This window comes from Grampus griseus, assembly GCF_964374135.1.
Source record: "Grampus griseus genome assembly, chromosome: 17".
NCBI lineage: Eukaryota > Metazoa > Chordata > Mammalia > Artiodactyla > Delphinidae > Grampus > Grampus griseus.
The window spans coordinates 65,814,709-65,837,369 of NC_139011.1; the positions used below are offsets into that span (position 1 = coordinate 65,814,709).

The window sequence follows — 22,661 nt, forward strand, 5'->3', positions numbered from 1 at the left end:
TTGCGGGGAGTACACTTTTCTGCATTTGTTTGTCTTGTAACTAACCATGCACCCTAAAAGAGTAGTTTACCAACAGCGTAATTTTTGTATTTCTGGCTAGATAAATGGCTAGATAGCAGAAAGTCATGATTTAGTAATTCTTTAAACCCAGAATAAGTACGATGTTGAAAAAACACAACTATCATTCATCTTTCACCCTCCGAATTATGTATAATGAATAACTCTGAGAAGTTTCCAAACATGTTTTGCAGGAATGACCTGTTTTTTTAAATGTTAAATTCACAGTCCTGCCTGTGAGGCCTCCTAGACTTTTATTCTTTTTTTTTTTTCTTATCTGGGGTTACGGACCTGGGAGAGCAGGGGAGGGTTACAAGGTCAAAGTCCTTTCCTCCTTGGAACTGGCTGCTTGCTGGGAGAGGGTTGCCTGGAAAATAGATGCTTTAGAAAGAAGAGGTTGGGGGGTCAGGATTTTAATTCTGTTAAGCAACAGCTGGTTTGAGTTTCTTTCCACTTCTATCTCCTGCTCCTTTCCTCACAAATCCATGGAGAGAAAAGAATTTGTTCAGAAGGAACCAGCAACATAAAAATACACCTTCTATTCCTGTGGTGCTTACCTGTGGCATCTTGTTATACATTGGATGTGAAGCATTAGAGGGACAGATAGGCTAGATTCTATAAAATTAACTCTATAGGAAAGATAACCAGAGCTTTAGTCTGAAGAACATTTTTAAAATACAGGATGCACGCCTGAAAATTTCTTTTAAAATTTTTTTAACTAAAACTTTTAATGGAAATAAGTGTCAGAACGGCCTCTGGGGTACCTGGAGGCTGACTGCCAAGAGGAGAATCATAACTGAAAACATTAAAGCATGCCAAGTGTGTGTTACTCGTTTCTGGACTAGGGACCGTGTCTGTCTCCAAATTAGTTTGCCTTCATTTGTTCAACAAACGTTTACTGAGTGTCTGCTCTTCCCACAATGATGCTGGGGGCTGGGGACACAGCAGTAAGATGTGGGCGTGCTTATATGTGAGCAGGTGTATCAACGTGAACCCGTCCAACTGAGCTTTAACCCACAGTTACACTTCCTATTCTAAACACTTTACACATGGATTGGGATTTTAAAATCAGGTCTGTTCAACTCGTATTATTCTATAATCAACTCATCAATCCGATATTTAAAATGAATATGTAATAATAGTGAAACAGGTAAAAAAAAGTTAAAAAGTTTTAAAAACAGTAAAAAAACACCTCGTGGTTTGATTATTTTTATTTAGGTTGTGAAGTCTCCCATGCTTTTTTCCTACACACACACACACACACACACACACACACACACACACACACACACACACACACACACACACACACACACACACACACACACACACACACACACACACACACACACACACACACACACACACAGAATAAAACTTGCATCTCTCAAATCAATGGCAAACCAGTAACAGATTTTCTAGTCTGGGCTCCTCCACACGCTGGCCTCAGGCTGTGTTGGTGTGTGGCTCGACAGCAATCAGAGGTCATAATTTCATTGGCAGTTAGCATCAGGTTTAATTTTTCTAGCATGTTAGATTTACCGAAATGTCTGGTTTCAGTTACGCTTCGGCATTGACTGAATCAGCTCGGAGCAGCACGATGTCTTCAGGTACCTGAGGTTTATGAAACACATATGCTAATTGTTTTCAATCAATCACTTTCCTTTCTAAACACAAAAATGTGTTTTCTGAACCTGAATAACAGTAGTCCTTAATGACATTGCTGGTTTCTTATATTGTAAAAAGACCCGAAGTAGGTAAAAATGTCAATTTAACTAGACTGCCACCTACTGATTGCCGTGGTTGGAAAACACTCCAATTAGAGTGTTTGGGCTTTTTTTTTTTAAACAGGCTTGTGTGGATTTTCCCCCCTCCAAAACATGTAGATAAATGTAGATGCTTTTTGAAAATTAACATGTATCATTTTCATTGCATTTTAGGAATGTGACCAAGTTCATATAGATGATGTCTCTTCGGATGACAATGGACAAGACCTAAGGTGAGCCCATGAATGGGAAGTGATGGGCTCCATGTTATAGCTTAATTGCTCAGCTTATTAAGATGAACTTTCTGTTTGGTTAACTTTGGGCTTTTCTTGCATCTAAATAGCACATATAACTTTGGAACAGATGGCTTTCCTGCTGCGGCAACCAGCGCTAATTTATGCTTGGCAACCGGTGTGCGTGGCGGCGTAGACTGGATGAGAAAGTTGGCCTTCCGTTACAGACGAGTAAAAGAGATCTACAATACCTACAAAAATAATGTTGGAGGCAAGTGACTATCACCAGTAGGTTACTGGGTTAGTTAAGATAGTCTTGATAAGATGCTCAAAGTACCACACACTTTTACATCACACTTTTTTGGATAGAATAGCTTTTTTTGAGAGCCGTTTCATCTAACCAGTGATTATTCTGCTGTGACTGAAGTAACAGACTAGAGCCAGCTGCCCTGGCCAGGCTAGTCTAGTCCTCGCTCCATTCCTTAGTAGTGGTGTGACCTGGAGTAAGTTTCTTGACCTCCTGCCTAAAGGACTTAAGACGAATCATAAAGCTCCTTCTACCGGGTAGATGTTTGCATTAGCTTGGATCTTTTGATTGTGGTTCAAAATGGCTTTGGTATGAAAAGGAACATATTGACCTAATGAAAAGTTTAGGTGGTGTTGGTTTCTGGCATGGCTAAATCCAGATGCTCAGATGATGCAATCAGTAATCTTTGGCCTGTAATTTCCTTTGGAAAATTACCGCCTCCCGAAAGGTGGCAAATGTGCCTACCAGTAGACCCAGGCTTATATGCTACCAGTCTAGCGCCTCCATGGGGTGGAAAGTGTCTTTCCCAATAGATTGAGCAAAAGTTCCAAAACAGCCTTTCACTGGCCAAGCTGAGGACATATGGCTATTCTGGGAGCCAGAGGGTAGGATCTGCTCTGCTCAATCTTCATGGTTGGAGGAATGGGGGAGAGTAGGCTCCCCCAAAAGAAGAGATGACGTCTGTAGCCAGAAGAAGGACGCTAGGAATGCAAAACCAATATATGTTCCCCACAGTGCTAAATATTTGTCGAATGATAACGTGAAAAATTGCTTAGTATATTATAAAGCTTGAGGGTAGTATTCGAGTAGTTTTAAGTGTTTACTGTTTATAAAGTTGACGAGACACGTTAGTGAGGAAGTAGTTCATGTGCTTTTAAATCCACAGGTCTGCTTGGTCCAGCTAAGAGGGAAGCCTGGTTGCAGCTGAGGGCCGAGATTGAAGCCCTGACAGACTCCTGGTTGACACTGGCCCTGAAAGCTCTCACACTCATTCACTCCCGGTAAGTTCTCCCCAGGTCACTTCATACAAAGTGCCTTTGCCTGAAAACGAGCTGTGCTTATTCATTTTGGAGATTTAATTTTCAACTGTCTTTTTTTTTCTTTGTATTCTCACAGGACGAACTGTGTTAATATTTTAGTAACAACTACTCAGCTTATCCCAGCATTGGCGAAAGTCCTGCTGTATGGATTAGGAATTGTATTTCCCATAGAAAATATTTACAGTGCAACTAAAATTGGTAAGCTGCTTTTTAACTAATTTATTTATTTAACAGTCAACCCTTTGCTTTCAGGCTAGTAAAAATGAAAGACAATAAACAGGACTACTTTTTTCAGAATGCCAAATATCAGAAAACTAGAAGAACAATTTAACCCATTTTATTGTCAAAATTGGCTTTAGATATCAAGAGAAATGTAAAGCACAATCCATGTAGTTGAACTCAGAAAATTTTACTTTACTGGCGAACATTAAAACCTATGCGCTTTAGCTATAGGCAACTTAGCATCACTTCTAGAGTATTATCTTATTTTTATTCTCTTAGGCAACATCAATGAAAATATTTTATAAGCTTAAACAAGTAGTTGTATAGAAATATACAAAGGAGAAATTAAATAGCGAATAGCAGCTTTAATTAAACAACTCTAATAATAAATTATTATTACTGGAACTATTTTTTTCACCTTATTTTACAACATTTCACCTTATTTTACAACATTTTTTTCACCTTATTTTACAACTATTTTTTTCACCATATTTTACAACATTTTACAATGATTGAGTTCCCATTTTTGTTATGGGGATCAAAAAACTTAAATTCTCGCAAGAAGGAAATGTAGTTGGGAAAGAAGACTAATGGGAAATTTAGTTAAGATATAAACCAGGACAAAACAGAAGTAGGGATAAAAGGAAGACATGGCTCTTTCCTTAGGGAGTTCATTATCTCTAGCAGGGGAAGCAGACATCAGAATAACTATAATATGACAAAGTAGTATGTCAATAAGCATTTATCAAGTATCTACTAGATGCTCAGAATTGTACTAAACATTTTACATATTAAAGTCAGTCTTTGAAGCCTTTCCATTTCTCAGCTGAGAAAACTAAAGCTCAGAGACTTAATTGTTCAAGTTAACAGCTAGTAAAGTTAAGGTCAAAGTAGATCTCTCTGATTCCAAGGTCCAGCAGACTCCCTTCCACAGCCTAAGGGGTCCTACCACTAAGTGCCCAAATGCGCACTTCAATGGGAGAGCATTCACTGCCACCCAGGAGGCAGCAGAGGGCACGTGTCAGTTAAGAGTAAAGGGAAGACATGACATTTGAGCTGGGTAGAGAAGGGTAAATAAGAGTTTACTAGGCAGATGGCTAGTGAGAACAAAGTGACAGAGGAATTAAAATGTGTTCCCTGCTGAGGGACCTGTGAGTCGTCCGGGGTGACTAATGTGCAATGCCCATGGGAAGCTGATGCTGGAAAGGTAGACTTGGGTCTTATAAGTGGCCTCGTATGTTGCCCTAATGAGACGAATGTCATGTGAGTCCTAGGAAAGGAGGATGAGTATCCTGGTAGGTGGAAAGAAGGTTGTTTCTGGCTAAAGAAAAAGGTGCAAAACAGAACCCCTATCTATTTGGCTTGCACTTCTCCTTCAAAGAACTCACTAAATTGTCACTAAAAAGTTGCTTGTTCAGTTATTTGTTCATAGTCTCCTTGATAACTGAGTCTGTCCATCTCACTCATCATGGTGGCTACAGGGCCCAGCACATGGTAGGTACTCAATCAGTGTTGAATGAAATGGGTGAATAAATGGTTGTTTATTCAGAAGAAGGCTGACACAGAGGTTTCTTTTAGGCAACTGGGTCAGCAGTGACACTGTTAGCTGATGGGGAAATCAGGTTTGATGGCAAAGATAATAAGGGTTTGATCTTACCAATGTGAGTTTGAAAAACCTATGGGATATTCAGATAGCCCTGTCAAGTTGGAAATAGTTGGAGTTTGAGAATGACTGATGCCTCCTGAGAAGGGCCAAGGAGAGAATACTGGAAAATACTTATAAAACGAAAGGAGTACACCAAATAGAACTCCTAGTAGCCCAGTAGAACTTGAATTTTTATATGTTGTCATATAAAATAGCAATCAGTTTCCACGAACTCAGGTCTTTATTCTATCTGTATCAGTAAAGAGGAATCATTGTGTTTTGTAAACAAGGATCCAAGGGAAAGGTTTATCAGCACATGAAAGAAAGAACATATTCCAAATGAGCATATAATACAGAAGGGATAGCACTTAACTTCCCAGAAGAAAAGAACAATTAGCGTATTACACGTCATGCACATTGAACTTTAATCCCAAATAATTTGAAAATGCGAGGATAATAGGAAGTTGCAATAACAATCAAGAAAGTATTTTTTAATGGGCATTTTGTTTGCCATATTGGACTTGTTTAATTGTTTTCAGTCTAGAATAAAAATTTGATTTAAAAACTGTACGGTGGTAGAAACGATCTCAAAACCATAGGTAGAATCACTTTTCCATGATATTTCTAATAAAAAAAAGTAGGGATTGAAACTCCTGTAAGTTGCTGCTAGTTTTGCCATCAAATGAGATCTAATTTGGGGATCAATGCAGAAAACCACCCAGGAATTTTCCTTGTAGGCCAGGGTTCCCCACCCCACACGCACAGCAGGAGCTGAGCGGTGGAAGGGGGAGCAAAGCATTGCTGGGGTTGCTGCCTGAACCATCCCCATCTCCCGGCCCCTGACCACCCCCCACCCCCACCCCCTCGGTCCATGGAAAAATGGTCTTCCATGAAACCAATCCCTGGTGCCAAAAAGGTTGGGGACTTACTTTTAAATAACATTGAGTTTACCTTCCTTTTTTCCATGAAAAGGAAACTTTACAAAGCCACATAAACATTTCCCTCTAAGCGGGGAAAGAAAGTTTCATGACATCTGACTGTTTGGTTACATATTTTTTGCAGTGAAAACCATCCTTTGTATTTGTTTCTCAAGGTGATTTAATATTTCACAGGTTAGAGGGCAACTGAAGAAGCATTGAAATGACATCCTTTGAAGAAGGCTGGCCTTATTTCGTTCTGTCAGATGCAAACTAGAGATTTTAGTGCAAAATACAAATATAAAGCAGACATTTGTTTAAGCAAACAAGCAATTTGTTCGTGTGTATATCTGATCCTTATTTGAAAGAGGTACAGGCCCCGTTCAGCCATTCACATTTGAAACCTATAAACTGTCCCATTGTCCATTAAAATGACCTTATTGGCAGCCCAGGACTTGGAACCCCAGTTCCTGCTCCAAGAAGCAACAATGGCCACATTAACTACAGGGACGTGCTTACAGTGTAGCTGCCACAGGCGCCTAAACTAAGTCTTGACATGGGAAAGATAATAGATAGGTACAGGTATCCTGTTACCTTTATCCCACTTTTCCTCTAGGAAAGCGCTTTACTGAGCATTAGGTGTCTGGGCCAGGTAAGCACGCTCTCTCTTGTAGGGCGCCAAATTACCTGACATTCATTTCAGAAACAGTTTTCCAAGAATATTTCAGGTCAATGCATTAGGCCTGGGTGGGGGGAGGGTGTCTTTCATTCAAAGAGCATCCCAACCTGAAAATGAAGGGATAAACTAAGTCCAGTGTTGGATTTCTCTTGCCGTAACAAAACCAATCCTTCGGTTTTGTTCATCCTTGTCAACAGTCTTTCGATCAGATACTGTATTCAGAGTTTGATAGATCATGAAACATTTTTTAAGTGAAGTTAAAATATTTTGCCAGAATGGCATGCTTTCATTTAGTCTCAGCTTGTAGGGGGAAAAGTACTATTTCCAAACAATACTTTTTCCACCAAATGCTCTACTGAGATCTAGATTCTACTTTTTAATAAATGAGTCTTGGGGGAGAAAAAGTACTAAAATTGTCCATTCCCAAGGGACAGGACACCACATGGGTCGTTCATTTACAGTTTTTGCTGTATTGTGCTGTTCTACATACTCCCCAAATGGCATATAAAAGCACTCTTTTCCTAGTTTGCACAAGTACGATAGACTTGGATCAGAAGCATGGAAAAAGCATTTTATATAAAAAGTTTAAGCCCTAGAGTGCTCACTTACTCAAACTTTACATTTTTTCACAATGTACTTTTGTTCATTAGGAAAGGAAAGCTGTTTTGAGAGGATAATTCAGAGGTTTGGAAGAAAAGTGGTGTATGTTGTCATAGGAGACGGTGTGGAAGAGGAACAAGGGGCGAAAAAGGTGAGTGTTCCTCCTTGGTGCCTCTTGTGCCCTTTAATTTTTCTTACTCCTCAGAATCTTCAGAACTGGATCATTTCAACACATGCCATTTCTCTGAAACAGATCATGAATGTGTTCTGAACCGTAAGTGCTGACCAAGGGCAGAGTAGAATTAAGTCATTATTGAAGCGAGCTTTTTGAAGAGTGGTATTCACAAGCTCGGGGGTCATGGATGGCTGGTCTTCACAGAATGTAGACTTGGGGAACAGAAAAGGAGGCTTAGTTCTGCAGCCATCATCCGGAACAGAGACAGCACACATGCCTGCTCTTGCCGCTTTCTGCACCCATGGCAGACATCGCCAGGTGATTAGACGTCCGTTACCTGAGCCTGGATGCAGCCTAAGAGCCTTCCAGACATCAGTTCAGAAAGATTCTAGGAGCTAATCAGAGCTGGCTTGCAAAACTATTTTCTGCCCTAGAGTACGGTGCCTTCTTTTGATCACGAGGTCAATGCTTGCCTCTTTTGGGATGCTCAAAAAGGAGGAAAGGAGCAGGTCCCTTGACTCCCCGTTTGCCCATGATATTTCTTGTTATTCTTCTGCATCCCTGCAAGTGTGATTCTGTCATTTCCCGTAGCAAAAGCTTTCTCATGAATGTCCTTCATTGTATTTTAAAGAGGGGGAAGGAGCCACATTCCTTAGCCTGGCACTCAGGGTCTTCACAATCTAGAAACAACGTAGGCACGTTGGTCTTCTTACTCTCCTTTGGCCACGCCCAGCACCTCCTTCCTGCTGCTGTTGTGCCTGGAATGCTCCTCTTCCCAGTGCCCTACTGTCACTGTCTTACTCATTTTTCAAAATCCAGTTTACATACCACCTTTTCTATTTCCTTTGTTTATACGAACTCAGTTATAGTAGCACCACTTATACTTTAATTGCAGAAGCTCTGGTAAATAACTTGGATTCTTGAGCCAGATACCCTGGGTTTGAATGACAGCTCTACCATTTTACCAGTTCTGTGACTTCGAAAAAGTTACTTTACCATTCTCTTTCCGTAACTGTACATGGAGATTACAGCAGCACCTAGCTCATTGGCTATTTTAAGGATTAGATTTAGTTCAGGTATAAAACAGAGCCTGATACATATGAGGTATGCAACAAATGGCAGCTCTTATTATTAATTATTTGCGCACGTGCCTGTTTCAGCAGTGAAGTGTGAGCTCCTGAGATGTAGGGATCTTATTTTGCTTGATTGCTGTTTGAGACTCTGTCTTCATTTTTTTTTTTTTTACAGTTCCCTAAATCTTGGCACAGTCATGCACTAATATTTCTTAAATTGAAGAGCATTAATTATTTTATGAGATTAACCAATAGAATAATTTTTTCCTTCTCTTCCCCATACACTCACTCATAGAAGTCATTTTTCCATAAAGGAGGCAAGCTCTTCTGGAATATTCCAGTATACTCCAGAAATGGCACCAGCCCATAGATGCAGCATTAAGCATGGCATGTGGCCAGCCTCCTTATAGAGTCCAAGAATACTTAATTCACCTTCAGTGCCTCTGAATTCCAGTAGAAGCATAGAAGCTGACCCTAATGCTATAAATAATAGATTTCACTTACACCCATAGATACACAATGTGCCCATGATTACAGTCTCCCCACGTGTGTTCGGTGCTGGTAGAAACCCACACACACTTTTTTAAAGCTTGATTCTAAGCGGTATTTGCTATCTAAGCACTAATTCTGCGTTCCAGCTTCACCAGTGGCCAACCACCATTGTCATTAGGTACATCTGTTAGCCCTTTGGGCTGTCTTCATAAAAAGAAATCTGTCCCAGACTAAACAGAGTACCCAAAACTCAACCCTGGAGAGTTAAAGAGAATATTTGGTGAACATCCAGACTCAAATCTTTTTCCTGAGAAAGCCTCTGGAATCCCCTGCCATTTCTAGACAGGACCTCCTAGTGGCTATGGGAACATGGAATAGATTTGCACCTCTGAGCATCACAGAATTGAAGAGCAGCATTTCATGCCAGTATGGCCCAGGGCCAAGGTGTGTGAATCTGCCTTCCAAGCTGGTCCTTCTCCACCTAGTACTCACCAAAATATTTTAATTTCAAGAGGAGGTTGCCAAAATGTGGCTTTCTAGCTTGTGGTAGACAGAAGAATGTTTATGAAAGTGATGACCTAAAATTCAAAGAACACAAGTATGTTTCTTAGATATTTGTGTGGGTGAACACAAGATGGGAAAAGTAAAGGAATTTGTGATTTGATGTTAGAATTGAAAGTAGTAACAGTACTGAGTATTTGCTCTCTTTGAAGAACAGTTAAAGTTGTTTCCACTGTTTGTCTTTGGACATGTTATTCTTTCTATTCAGGACAAACACACACACCTATACCAAAAAGAATTAGGCAGCTGCCTACGACGAACATCCTCTTTAAATTTTTTGACTGTAAATGAATGCTTGTAGCTTCAACTTTCTGTTCTGATTTCTTGGGATAAGTGTATGCAATCAGTCCAGTACTCTCTGTTACAAAGGAACTCTTTGCACCTTGAGAGCTACCAGCATGGGAACTCTAATGAAACTGTAACCAGGAGTTGTAAGAACTTTATGTGTGTTTGTTAAGTGTACAGATTTTTCAGAAATAGTCAGATTCCTAATAATTGTGCCTATGATTCAGATGTCATAAATCTATCATCCTGAGGGACAAATTGACCATTCCTTTCTTATAGTCTGTCTAAGCTTTCTAGGTTAACTAGTATTTAAACAGCAGTACTTAGTGCATGAGTTAAAAGACAAGGATCTAATAATTCACAGTAAATAATGAGTATATTTAATGTGTGGGGTTCTGCATAGAAATAGAGAATATTTAATATTTTTAAGGGAAATATTTAATTTAAGGGAACACTACAATTTAGCAAACTCTATATGAAAATTCAAATTCAAGCTAAAGAAATAAAGAGATGGTTATCCTTACTATCAGTTATAAAGCCCTTATTATGTCCCAGAACCTCTTTTAGGCACTTCCTATCCATTATCTCATTAAATCCTCACAACAATTCTGTGAGGCAGGAGCCCTCAGACCTCTTTTATAGATGAGGAAACGGAGGCACAGGAAGGTAAATACTTTGGCCAAGCTCACACAGCTAGAAAGTCACCAAACTAGGATTTGAAGCCAATTATATCTGTGAGATTCAGCACAAAATTCCTTCAAATTACAGACTTTACTTACATATCTTAAATATGATTTGATTTACAAAAAAACATTTTAATGCTTTTTTTAAATTGTTGGAATATAGTGTGCAGTTTCTTTCCTTTTGGGAGGTAGATAGAACTATGTTGTGTTCTCTTTCTCCCAATTTTACACTCATGATTAAAATTTAACAAATAAATCATGAATTCTAGTTTATAATTTGGTTCACAAGCATTTCAGATTAAATAAAACTAACAGTGAACCAGTGAAGTTCTGCAAGTTTGGGCACTAAAATGTTTTGCAAAATCAAAACATTTTACATTTCTTCCAAATCAATTTTAACCATTTAGCTGCCTCTCTTCATTTCCTATGTCCTTTTAAAAATCTAATACAACAGTCTCCTCTCTTCCCTGTAGAGATGTCTTTCATCTCCCTAAATAATGTTCTTTTGCTAGAGGTAGTTATTTTTTTAAGCCCGGAAATGAAAACTAGTAAGTATTCTGCCAGTTACCTGTTTTGTTATGGTCACTTGAAGTCTGCTCTGTCACCTTTGTTCTCTTTAGCAATACAGTCCCAGGAGTTTCATCAGTAATTTTATCTAATTCTATAATCCATATCATTAAAAAAAAAAACGCTTCAAAGAGAAAAGGTTAGAAATACCTTTGTTTTTTTTAAAAAACAATGTTATTCTAAAAAGATCTCTTTTTTCAAAATTTTTATGGGAGTATAGTTGATTTACAATGTTGTATTAGTTTCAGGTGTACAGAAAGTGAGTCTGTTATACATATACATATATCAACTCTTTTTTACATATATCAACTCTTTTTTAGACTCTTTTCCCATATAGGCCATTACATAATATCGAGTGAAGTTCCCTGTGCTATATACAGTAGGTCCTTACTTAGTTATTATCTATCTTATATATAGTACTGTGTTTATGTCAATCCCAATCTTCCAATTTATCCCTCCCCCACCACTTACCCCCTGATAACCATAACTTTGTTTTCTGTTTTGTAGATAAGTTCATTTGTACCCTTTTTCTAGAATCAACATATAAGCGATATATGATACTTGTCTTTCTCTGTTTGACTTACTTCACTCAGTGTGACAATCTCTAGGTCCATCCATTGTTGCTGCAAATGGCATTATTTTGTTCTTTTTTATGGCTGATATTCCATTGTACGTACCACATTTTTTTCTGTTCCTCCATTAATGGACATTTAGGTTGCTTCCATGTCCTGCCTATTGTAAATAGTGCTGCTGTGAACGTTGGGGGTGCATGTATATTTTTCAAATTATAGTTTTCTCTGGATATATTCCCAGAACTGGGATTGCTGGATCATATGGTAGTTCTATTTTTAGTTTTTTAAGGAACCTCCATATTGTTCTCCATAGTGGCTGCACCAGTATACATTCCCACCAACAGTGCAAGAGGGTTCCCTTTTGTCCACACCCTCTCCAGCATTTATTGTTTCTAGATTTTTTTGATGGTGGCCATTCCCACAGGTGTGAGGTGATACCTCATTGTAGTTTTGATTTGCATTTCTCTAATAATTAGTGATGTTGCGCATCTTTTCATGTTAGTTGGCCATTTGTATGTCATCTTTGGAGAAATGTCTATTTAAGTCTTCTGCCCATTTTTTAATTGGGTTGTTTTTTTGATATTGAGCTGCATGAGCTATTTGTATATTTTAGAGATTAATGCCCTGTCAGTTGCTTTGTTTGCAAATATTTTCTCCCATTCTGAGGGTTGTGTTTTCGTCTTGTTTATGGTTTCCTTTGCTGTGCAAAAGCTTCTAAGTTTAATTAGGTCCCATTTGTTTATTTTTATTTCCGTTTCTCTAGGAGGTGGGTCAGAAAAGATCTTGCTGCTATTTATGTCCAGGAGTGTTCTGCCTACGTTTTCCTCTAAGAGTTTTATAGTGTCCAGTCTTATATTTAGGTCTTTAATCCATTCTGAGTTTATTTTTGTGTATGGTGTTAGGGATTGTTCTAACTTCGTTCTTTTACATGTAGCTGTCCAGTTTTCCCAGCACCACTTATTGAAGAGACTGTCTGCTCCATTGTATATTCTTGCCTCCTTTGTCATAGATTAGGGGACCATAGGTGTGTGGGTTTATCTCTGGGCTTTCTATCTTGTTCCATTGATCTATGTTTCTGTTTTTGTGCCAGTACCATTCTGTCTTGATTACTGTAGCTTTGTAGTATAGTCTGAAGTCAGGGAGCCTGATTCCTCCAGCTCCGTTTTTCATTCTCAACATTACTTTGGCTATTCGGGGTCTTTTGTGTTTCCATAGAAATTGTAAAAATTGTTGTTCTATTTCTGTGAAAAATACCATTGGTAATTTGATAGGGATTGCATTGAATCTGTAGATTGCTTTGGGCAGTATAGTCATTTTCACAATGTTGATTTTTCCAATCCAAGAACATGGTATATCTCTCCATCTGTTGGTGTCATCTTTGATTGCTTTCATCAGTATCTTACAGTTGTCTGAGTACAGGTCTTTTGCCTCCTTATGTCGGTTTATTCCTATGTATTTTATTCTTTTTGATGTGATGGTAAATGGAATTGTTGCCTTGGTTTCTCTTTCTGACCTTTCATTGTTAGCGTATAGGAATGCAAGAGATTTCTGTGTATTAATTTTGTATCCTGCAACTTTACCAAATTCATTGATGAGCTCTAGTAGTTTTCTGGTAGCATCTTTAGGGTTTTCTATGTATAGTATCATGTCATCTGCAAACAGTGACAGTTTTACTTCTTCTTTTCCAATTTGGATTCCTTTTATTTCTTTTTCTTCTGTGATTGCTGTGGCTAGGACTTCCAAGACTGTGTTGAATAATAGTGGTGAGACTAGACATCCTTGTCTTGTTCCTGATCTTAGAGGAAATGCTTTCCCCTTTTCACCCTAGAAGAAATGGACAAATTCTAAAAAGATCTCTTGTAAGAGTTTTCTCTGAGCACCTCTTTGTTCCTAGAAAGACCATTCAGAGAAGCCATCTCACTACTGGTGGATATCTTTCTTTGATATATGTCTTTGTTGTCAAAATCTGCCATGCTTATTTTTTTACCATAAAATTTTTTGTTTCCCTAATACAACATTCCTCAAGTGAAAATAATTAGGCCTATGTATGATTTAAAAAAAAATCAAAATGTAAATAATAGTCTTCTGCACACTGACAGCAGTTTTGGTTTCTAGAGTAAAAACAGCCTTGTTTTATAACTCTGACTTTATTTACTTTTTAGAGAATTACTTAAAATGAATCTCTTGTGAATAACATGGAGGGAAGGGGGGATGGCAAGCACCATTATTCTGCATAATGACAAACGCTTCATCAAAAAATGTCCATTTTCAATGTGCATTCCAAAACTTGCTGAAAACCAAGATGAAGCTGAGAATCTGCTTAATAATGCTTGATTGTGAGTTTATTTAGGAGAAAAATAAGAACTTCTTTTTCTAAAAGAACATTTTTAATGCAAGTTTTTGCTTTTAGTTTTATTTCAGTGAGACATAGGGATTACTGAGTACAGAATTTTATTACTCTAAAGCCATTACATTCATTTAACTTAATGAGCACATACTGTATGCCAGGTCTTAAATTGGATTTCATCTTTATTCTTAAAGAGCTCACTCCTGTCCAGAGGGGACACAGATATACAAATAGTCAAAGAGCAAAACTGTGCAGTAAGCTTCATGAGTTCTCAGAATATCTCTTTATTTACAATTTGAGAAGTATTTGTACCTCCATATGCAAATTTTCTAGAGATAATATATGCATAGGAAAGCACAGATCTGTTCTTTATTTTTTATACAAATGGTAACTATACACTTTTTTTTCCGTGCCTGCTTTTTTCACTTAATATATATCCTGGTAGTTATTCCATATTAGTACATGGAGCTCTGCATCTCTAATTCTTATAAATGGCCGCATCACAATTCCATTACCTTGATATGTTGTAGTTTAACGAGTCCCCTGGGGCTTAACATTTCAGTGGTTGCCAGTGTTTATTATTGTAAACAGTTCTGCAGTGACTGGTCTTTACGTGGTTCATGCGTGGGCAAGTATATCTGTGGGATAAATTCCTAGAAGTGCAATACCTGGGGCACAGGTTATGTGCTTTTATGGTTTTGAAACATTTTCTTAATACATTTTTAATAATTCAGCAATATTCAAATTACATGTGTCCACACACCCAGCTTTTTATATTACTGATCTTATGTATACCCAGAAGGGATAAATGCAAAATACCAGACAAGGAGGAAAGTTGGCAGAAGGGGATTTGGAAAGCTGCACATGTGGGCAAGAGGAACAAAGGATGTGTCCTTATTTTATCATTAGGGAATATTTTGGTTCTAATGATCCCAAAACGTGTGCTACTTCCCAAGATTTAGGTCTTGGTGCCCATTTCTCTCAATATATGCTAATCTTGATAAACTAATCATATACACATCAGTTTAGGCTATCACTGTTGTTAAGATTTGTGGTTTAGCTGTGTTTTAGTCCCCTGGCTCTAGTTACCGGATGGACTCTCTCCATGTAGGTATCCCATTTCATCCACCTGCATATCAGCAGATGAATTCTACTGTCCCAAACCAGTTCGCCCACTCAGATTTGCTTTGGTGTTCTCTACCTCCAACCCATCCCCCATTAGCAAGAACTCTGTCTTTACAGTGTGTCTCCCATCCATTGCACCCACTCCATTTCCACTGTTCCTTTGCCTAGTTTCTCTGCTACCAGCCAGCCACACCTCCAATCCATCCTTCCTTTAGTGCCTCATTAAATTGCATAACATACTTCTACCTGGAAAAAATATCTCCTTTCTTATTAGTGTTTGTTATGAACACACCATTCCAGCCCCATCTCCTCCACACTAAGTACTCTGTGCATCCCACCTTTGTCACATACCATCTCCTGACTGGGAGTCCCATCCCTCTCCATCTACCTAACCAAATTTGCCCATTTCACAAATTCAATACAGGCCCAATTTACCCTCTCCAGCTTACAGCTGAGTTCTCTCTGAATTTATCATTTTGATTCTCTGTTTTCTTGAGATATAATTGGCATTCAGCACTGTATAAGTTTAAGGTGTACAGCCTAATGACTTGACTTACATATACTGTGAAATAATTACCACAATAAGTTTTGTTGACATCCATCATCTCCTATAGATACAAAAAAAATTTTTTTCTTGTGATGAGAACTCTTAGGATCTACTACTCTTAGCTTTCACATATGTCATACAGCAGTGTTAACTACAGTCATCATGTTGTATGTTACAGCCCCAGTACTTTTTTATCTTATAACTGGAAATGTGTATCTTTTGGCCACCTTCATCCAATTTCCCCTCCCCCACCCTTTGCCTCTGGTAACCACAAATCTAATCTCCTTTTCCATGACTTCCGTTTTTTTTTTGTTTTTTTTAGCTTCCACACATAAGTGAGATCATACAATATTTGTCTTTGTGTGACTTATTTCACTTAGCATAATGCCCTCAGTGTCTGTCCATGTTGTCCCAAATGGCAGGATTTCCTTCTTTTTTATGGCTGAATAATATTCAATCATGTATATATCACAATGCCTTTATCCATTCAACTGTCAGTGGACACCTTGGGTGCTTCCACGTCTTGGCTATTGTAAATAGTGCTGCCATGAACATGAGGGTGCAGATATCTCTTTAACATAGTGTTTTCATTTCCTTTGGGCATGTATATACCCAGAAGTGGGACTGTCTAATCATGGGGTAGTTCTGTTTTCAATTTTTTGAGGAACCGCCATACACTTTTCCATAGTGGTTGTACCAATTTACATTCTGACCAACAGTGCGTAAGGGTTCCCTTTTCTCTACATCCTCATCAGCATTTGTTACCTCTTTTTTTTTTTTTTTGCGGTACGCGGGCCTCTCACTGTTGTGGCCTCTCCCGTTGCGGAGCAAGGCTCTGGACGTGCAGGCTCAGCGGCCATGGCTCACGGGATCTTCCCAGACCGGGGCACGAACCCGTGTCCCCTGCATCGGCAGGCGGACTCTCAACCACTGCACCACCAGGGAAGCCCCTCTTAACTTTTTGATGAAGGCCATTCTAACAGGCGTGAGCTGGTATCTCATTGTGGTTTTGATTTGCACTTCCCTGAGAAGTGATGGTGAGCACCTCTTCATGTACCTGTTGGCCATTTGTATATCTTCTTTACAAAAATGTCTATTCAGGTCCTCTGCCCAATTTTTAAATTGGATTATTTTTGTTTTGCTATTGAGTTGTATGATATTAACCCCTCATCAGATATATGGCTTACAAACATTTTTTTCTCACTCCATAGGTTGTTTTTTTCATTTTGTCAAATGTTTCTTTTGCTGTGCAAAAGCTTTTTAGTTTGATATAGTCCACATGTTTATTTTTTATTTTGTTGCTTTTGCTTTAGGTGTCACATCCAAAAAATAATTGCCAAGGCTGATGTCAAGGAGCCAAACATTTTTTTCGGTGTTTTCATATAGGAGTTTTTATGGTTTCTGGTCTTACATTTAAGTCTTTAGTCCTTTTCAAGTTAATCGTTGCATTCTTATACATGTGAATAGCCAGTATTCCCAGCAACATTTATTGAAGAGACTGTCTTTTCTCCAGTGAGTATTCTTGGCTCCCTTGTAAAATATTAGTTTAGCATATATACATGGGTTTATTTCTGGGCTCTTGATTCTGTTCCATTTTCCATGTGTCTGTTTTCATGCCCGTACCATACTGTTTTGATTACCATACATTTATAATATAGCTTGAAATCAGGAAGTGTGTTGCCTCCCACTTTGTTCTTTCTCAGGATTGCTTTGGCTATTTGGGGTCTTTTAGTTCTGTATACATTTTAGGATTGTTTTTTCTACTTCTGTAAAAGAACACCATTGGAATTTTGATAGAGATCACATTGAATCTGTAGATGGCATTTTAACAATATTAATTCTTCTAATCCATGAACATGAGATACCTTTCCATTTATTATTTGTGTCTTCTTCAATTTCTTTCATCCATGTCTTATAATTTTCAGTGTAGAAATCCTTCACTTTTTAAGTATTTTATTGTTTTTGATGCTTTATTGTAAATGGAATCACTTTATTATCAGATCATTTGTTCTTAGTGTATAAAATGCTGATTTTTGTATCCTGAAACTTTACTGAATTCATTGATTAGATCTAACAGTTCTTTTCTTGGAGTCTTTAGGATTTTCTATATATAAAATCATGTCATCTGCAAATAGTTTTACTTCTCCCTTTCCAATTCTGATGCTTTTATTTATTTTTCTTACCTCATTTCTCTGGCAAGGTCAGTTTGATTCTTAGTCCCACACTGCCTTACATTGTAATGAAATAGTTTCAGCAGATATGTCTTGCCTGCTGGTTCTTGGCAGTAGGATCATATGTATGTATATTACTTTACAAATCTGCTGTAGCTACAGAGCTGTACAAGTAATAGAATATTTTAATGAAAAAGTTTATAGACTTTATTAAACCGAGAAGCAACCCTGAGTCATTTCCCCTAAACCCTTATTTTGCAAATAAACAAACTGGGGCTCCAGGGAGATTAGTAACATGACTTTGAATCATGACGAATCATGACAAAAGTCAGAGTTGAGAGTATAACCCAGGTCTCCTCATTCTAGAACCTGCTTTTCTTTTCCTCTTTTGCCACCATATCTCTCTGTCTTCATATAAGAAATACTTGTTCCACGCTAAACATTGATTCAGGGAAAAAACTTGTTTACTTTGCACCCAGTTGCCCTGGGAAGCTCTTGTCGGTCCATAAAAGCTTCACATCAGTATGTGCTTAGTTAGGGAAAATGTTATTTTGCAATATTAGTTCTAATTACTTGTTAACATGTTTGACTCCCCTGTTCTCTCCACTAGACTCAGTCTTCTTAGAATTAGTCACTATTAAGTGTTAATCATAACTATCACTATTAAATGTTAATCATAACTATCATTATTATTAATAAACTCTTTAACAGGGCTAACCAGGTCCTGCACCACTTGGCTCCTACAGCCGGTAATGTCACAGCCATGTCTTTCTCTCTCACAGCCAGTATCCTAACAATGAACTTCTCCTTTGTCCTCTGCCCCAGCCCCCTTCACACGCACAGAGACATTACAGTGCTCTCCTGAATGATCAGCCTTTCATAACTAGCTCAACTATGACCTCCTCTTACCAGTGTCTCTCCCAGTTCCCCAGGCAAAGGGAATTACCCCCGCCTATTCCTTTTAGGTGAACATTCATGATTGTTGTTCATTTCTTTTTTTTTTGTATTTTTACTGTAACTTTTTTTTTACATCTTTATTAGAGTATAATTGCTTTACAATGGTGTGTTAGTTTCTGCTTTATAACAAAGTGAATCAGTTATGTTGTTCATTTCTGCTACTCACCCACAGACTGTGAGAGGGTGGGCTGGGGATGTCTTCTACACCATGCCTGTGAATGCGAAAAATCACTAATGAGTGAATGCAAAATAGTACAGTCTACTTTTATGATCTAAAATTGCCAAGTGGAACATCATAAATTTTTTTTTTCATAAATTTTTAAAAAGAAATCTCTAGTACTTGGTTCTGGACAGTTATTGAAGGATAACAAAAATAGAGATACTCCAAAATAGTATAGAATCCAGAAAGGTCTACATATAATATTGGACTGTGGTATATGTTTTTAGCAGATTACTTGTTAATAAGTAACAATAGTTTGCATCCCCAGAATAACAGCTATGTGATCTGCACCAAAATAGCTAGCAGCTCCTACTGTCACTTACAGATAGTCCCCCCAAAAAACTCCTCAGTTCTAAATTCTGTTTGCTTTCATGCCATCTTCTCCTAATAGTGTGAATTGTTTAAAAATTCCCTAGACCTATAATTGCAAATTATACTCAGGCCTTCACATTATTTTTTGCATAGAAAAACCCCACAATGTTTTCTGTGGACTTAATAGAATTGTGTTCTCTGAAGCGTGATGATTATCTTTCTCTTACCAAGAAAAAGATTTTGCTGATACATAAATACTTAGTATAGTGCTTTTTGAGCCGTAAAGTTTATAATCATGTTTTTATCCCTCATGGACGATGTAACCTCTTTTGTGTGTGTGTGTGCTGCTTTTCTTGTCTCTGGTTAATTCAGGTGTTTCACAAACATTCCCATCATTTAGATTTCTAGATGTTTTAAACTACCACCAAGAAAAACAAAAAACTACCTTAGATGTTCATTTAAAATTTCCCATATGGTAAACCTGTTTCAGGGTCAATGCAAAAAACGAAAAAAAAGTCGCTTCTTACAGGAGTAAAATTAAGTTTTGCAAAATGTAAAATACTACCAGCTAAGGAAAACCGCTTAAACTTGCAGCATGAAAAATGCACTGGATCCAGATTTTGAAAGGCAAATGTTTGACAAGGTTTTGTTCATAGCTACTGGATTTTATTTGAAATCGGCATGCAAGTCGCAGTGTAGGTCTGCTTAAGAAATACCCAGCACCTTCTTAAAAGAAACAGACTCCTGAATTACATTTTAAAACGCAGTCCAGTATTCTTAGGGGAGGATTAAGTTTGAATTTGTGTTTTAAACAGATGTGATGTTGAGATCTTAACTGGCACTTTTCACGGTACTGAATAAGGGGGTGTGGGCAGCATGGTGGAGTGCCAAAGCAGCCTTTTAGGGCCTGTGCTGGGAGTGTTCTCTGTCTTCACCACGTTGTCTGCCCCTTTGCAGCACGCCATGCCCTTCTGGAGGGTCTCCAGTCACTCGGACCTCATGGCCCTACATCATGCCTTGGAACTGGAGTACCTGTAACGGCCCCCTAGCACTTTGAAACCACACAACCGCCCTGTGACCAGGGACACATCCAGCAGGCTGAGTCCCGAGTCGGCGCCGGACTCCAAACTAGCGATTTCAACATTTTGATGCCCAGCTGCTGTGGGTCCTCGCCTCTGCCCTTGTGGTAAATGAAGGACCACATCCCTTTCTTCAGAACAGCTGTTGACTCTAGTACTGTGAATCCAATGCAAATAAGCCATGAGAATGTTCTAGCACAGTGTAACGTGTCTTGGCCACATTAACTACATGGTTCGAACCTGTGAAGAAAGGACCCGCAGACGCTTTACGTTTTTAGCATCTTCAGTGTGACCTAAACAGCTTCTCCAATACAGCAAACTTGATTGCACAACAAAGACTGAAATGGGTTTCCTGATTACCAGTGGGGGGGATTTTCTTGTAAAGGTTTACTTTTTTGGTGTCTCATACCCAGGGTCATCTGTACATCTCTACTTATTTATGAACAGACTTCTTAAAAAAAAAAAAAAACCAGCTTTATCGAGGTATAATTCAGGAACCCTACAATTCATGCGAACAGACTTTTTTGACATCAAATAACTGAAGAGACAGTAGCATGATGAGAAGCGACTGAAGGCTCTGGCCTCATGACACAGCAAGTACTTTGAATTTTAGCACATTGCAAAGTAGTTTAAAATATGTCTAATTTAAACGTATAATATGTACATCACTGAGACAATCATGTACAGAAAGAATTTTGGGTGTAAATTTGTAATAATGGATGATTCTTTTACATATTGTTTAGGAAAATGATATTGAAAGGTAGCAATGCCTTGATAGTGAAGTATGAGGCAGGATATGCACAGACGTGCAGTGCCTTCTCGAAGTACTGGGTATAAATATGTAGATAATGGATTTTTTTTTTTTAAGATCATGTTGTCAAGACCAAAAGCATGGATGTCAAGTGTCAATAAGATTTTGTTTTCCAATGTTTTTTCCCATCAGTTCTTTTTTTATGCTGTTTGTTAGGAGGGCCTTGGTAAAAGAACACGGCAGTGTCTGTCTTAAATAATTTTGGGGAAAAAAGCCCTCTTAAAACCTCACTTTTTCATTTTCAACACTAATGTAGTATATGTAACTACTTGGAAAAAGATGATTCAAACGCTCCGTCCCACAGAAAGAATGTAGATGATGGATCTATTTTATTAATGAAATGGTTCATGAATTGGACACTAGCAAAGTTTTCATGTGCTCAGATGCTATTTTGTCGTTTAAGGAAGGACATTACCACATATCTGGAAATCAGCAAAACTTTGTATTACTTCCTACATTCATGTTCCTTCTGTTTTCACACTCACCTCCCACCCCAGCCTCCCAGGAAAGTTCATTGCCAGCAGGGGACACAGCCCGGTCATCATCACCAAGAAAATAATGCTACTCTTCACCCCCATTCTGTATTATATGACAAGCGTAAACCTGGGAAATAAAATTTGTCACCTTTGCAATACCCTAATAAAGTTTCTCCAAAAGTGAGCCATCAGTTTATCTAGACACTAGTTTCTCTCATCTAAAGCCTTCCATTGTCATGAAATTACTTTTTGGATGAATTTTCTTTAATAGTATATTGGGGGAAAAAAATAACACCAGCTTTGACCCAAAGTAGCTAAAGAGCTACTCTATCCTTTTCTGAAGTTTCATGTTGCTGCTAGAATTAGTCAGTTGTGAATTTCTCAAAATCGTTTAATCATTGAATTCAGTTTGTTTTTCCTCTTTTGCTTGAAGCAAACAGAAGTCGACAATTTTTCAGCCTTTCCATTTTACATTTTTGTACTCTGCAGACTGAAAAGACAAAGTTTATCTTACCCTTACTGTATAAAGGTGTGTTGTGTTGTGTCCACAACTGTGTACAGAATTTTTCTTCATTCAATTTGTGTTTAAGTTAATAAAACTGATTTGTGAAGTACTGTAAGCTCCTTGACTTGTCGGTATTTTCTTCATCTCTTGGTTCTAAGAAATAGCAGGCTCTTGGTTGCATTAGAAAGCTCATAGTCCAACAAAAGGAAGTTGTACAGAGCAACTGTAGGAATGGCT

At 38.2% G+C, this 22,661-nt stretch overlaps 1 protein-coding gene across 10 annotated transcripts in view; it reads left to right on the top strand.

Annotated features, from left to right (window-relative positions):
- Positions 1–22,443, top strand: part of EYA1 (EYA transcriptional coactivator and phosphatase 1) — a 329,500-nt gene extending 307,057 nt beyond the window's left edge. For all 10 annotated transcript variants that reach the window (XM_082674945.1, XM_082674946.1, XM_082674939.1 and 7 more), the window contains 6 exons: positions 1,998–2,056; positions 2,167–2,327; positions 3,250–3,364; positions 3,480–3,601; positions 7,517–7,617; positions 20,511–22,443. In XM_082674945.1, the coding sequence (XP_082531071.1) occupies positions 1,998–2,056; positions 2,167–2,327; positions 3,250–3,364; positions 3,480–3,601; positions 7,517–7,617; positions 20,511–20,591 (639 nt within the window). In that variant the 3' untranslated portion in view covers positions 20,592–22,443. The remainder of the gene's footprint in view (positions 1–1,997; positions 2,057–2,166; positions 2,328–3,249; positions 3,365–3,479; positions 3,602–7,516; positions 7,618–20,510) is intronic.
- The last annotated feature ends 218 nt before the right edge of the window (positions 22,444–22,661 follow it).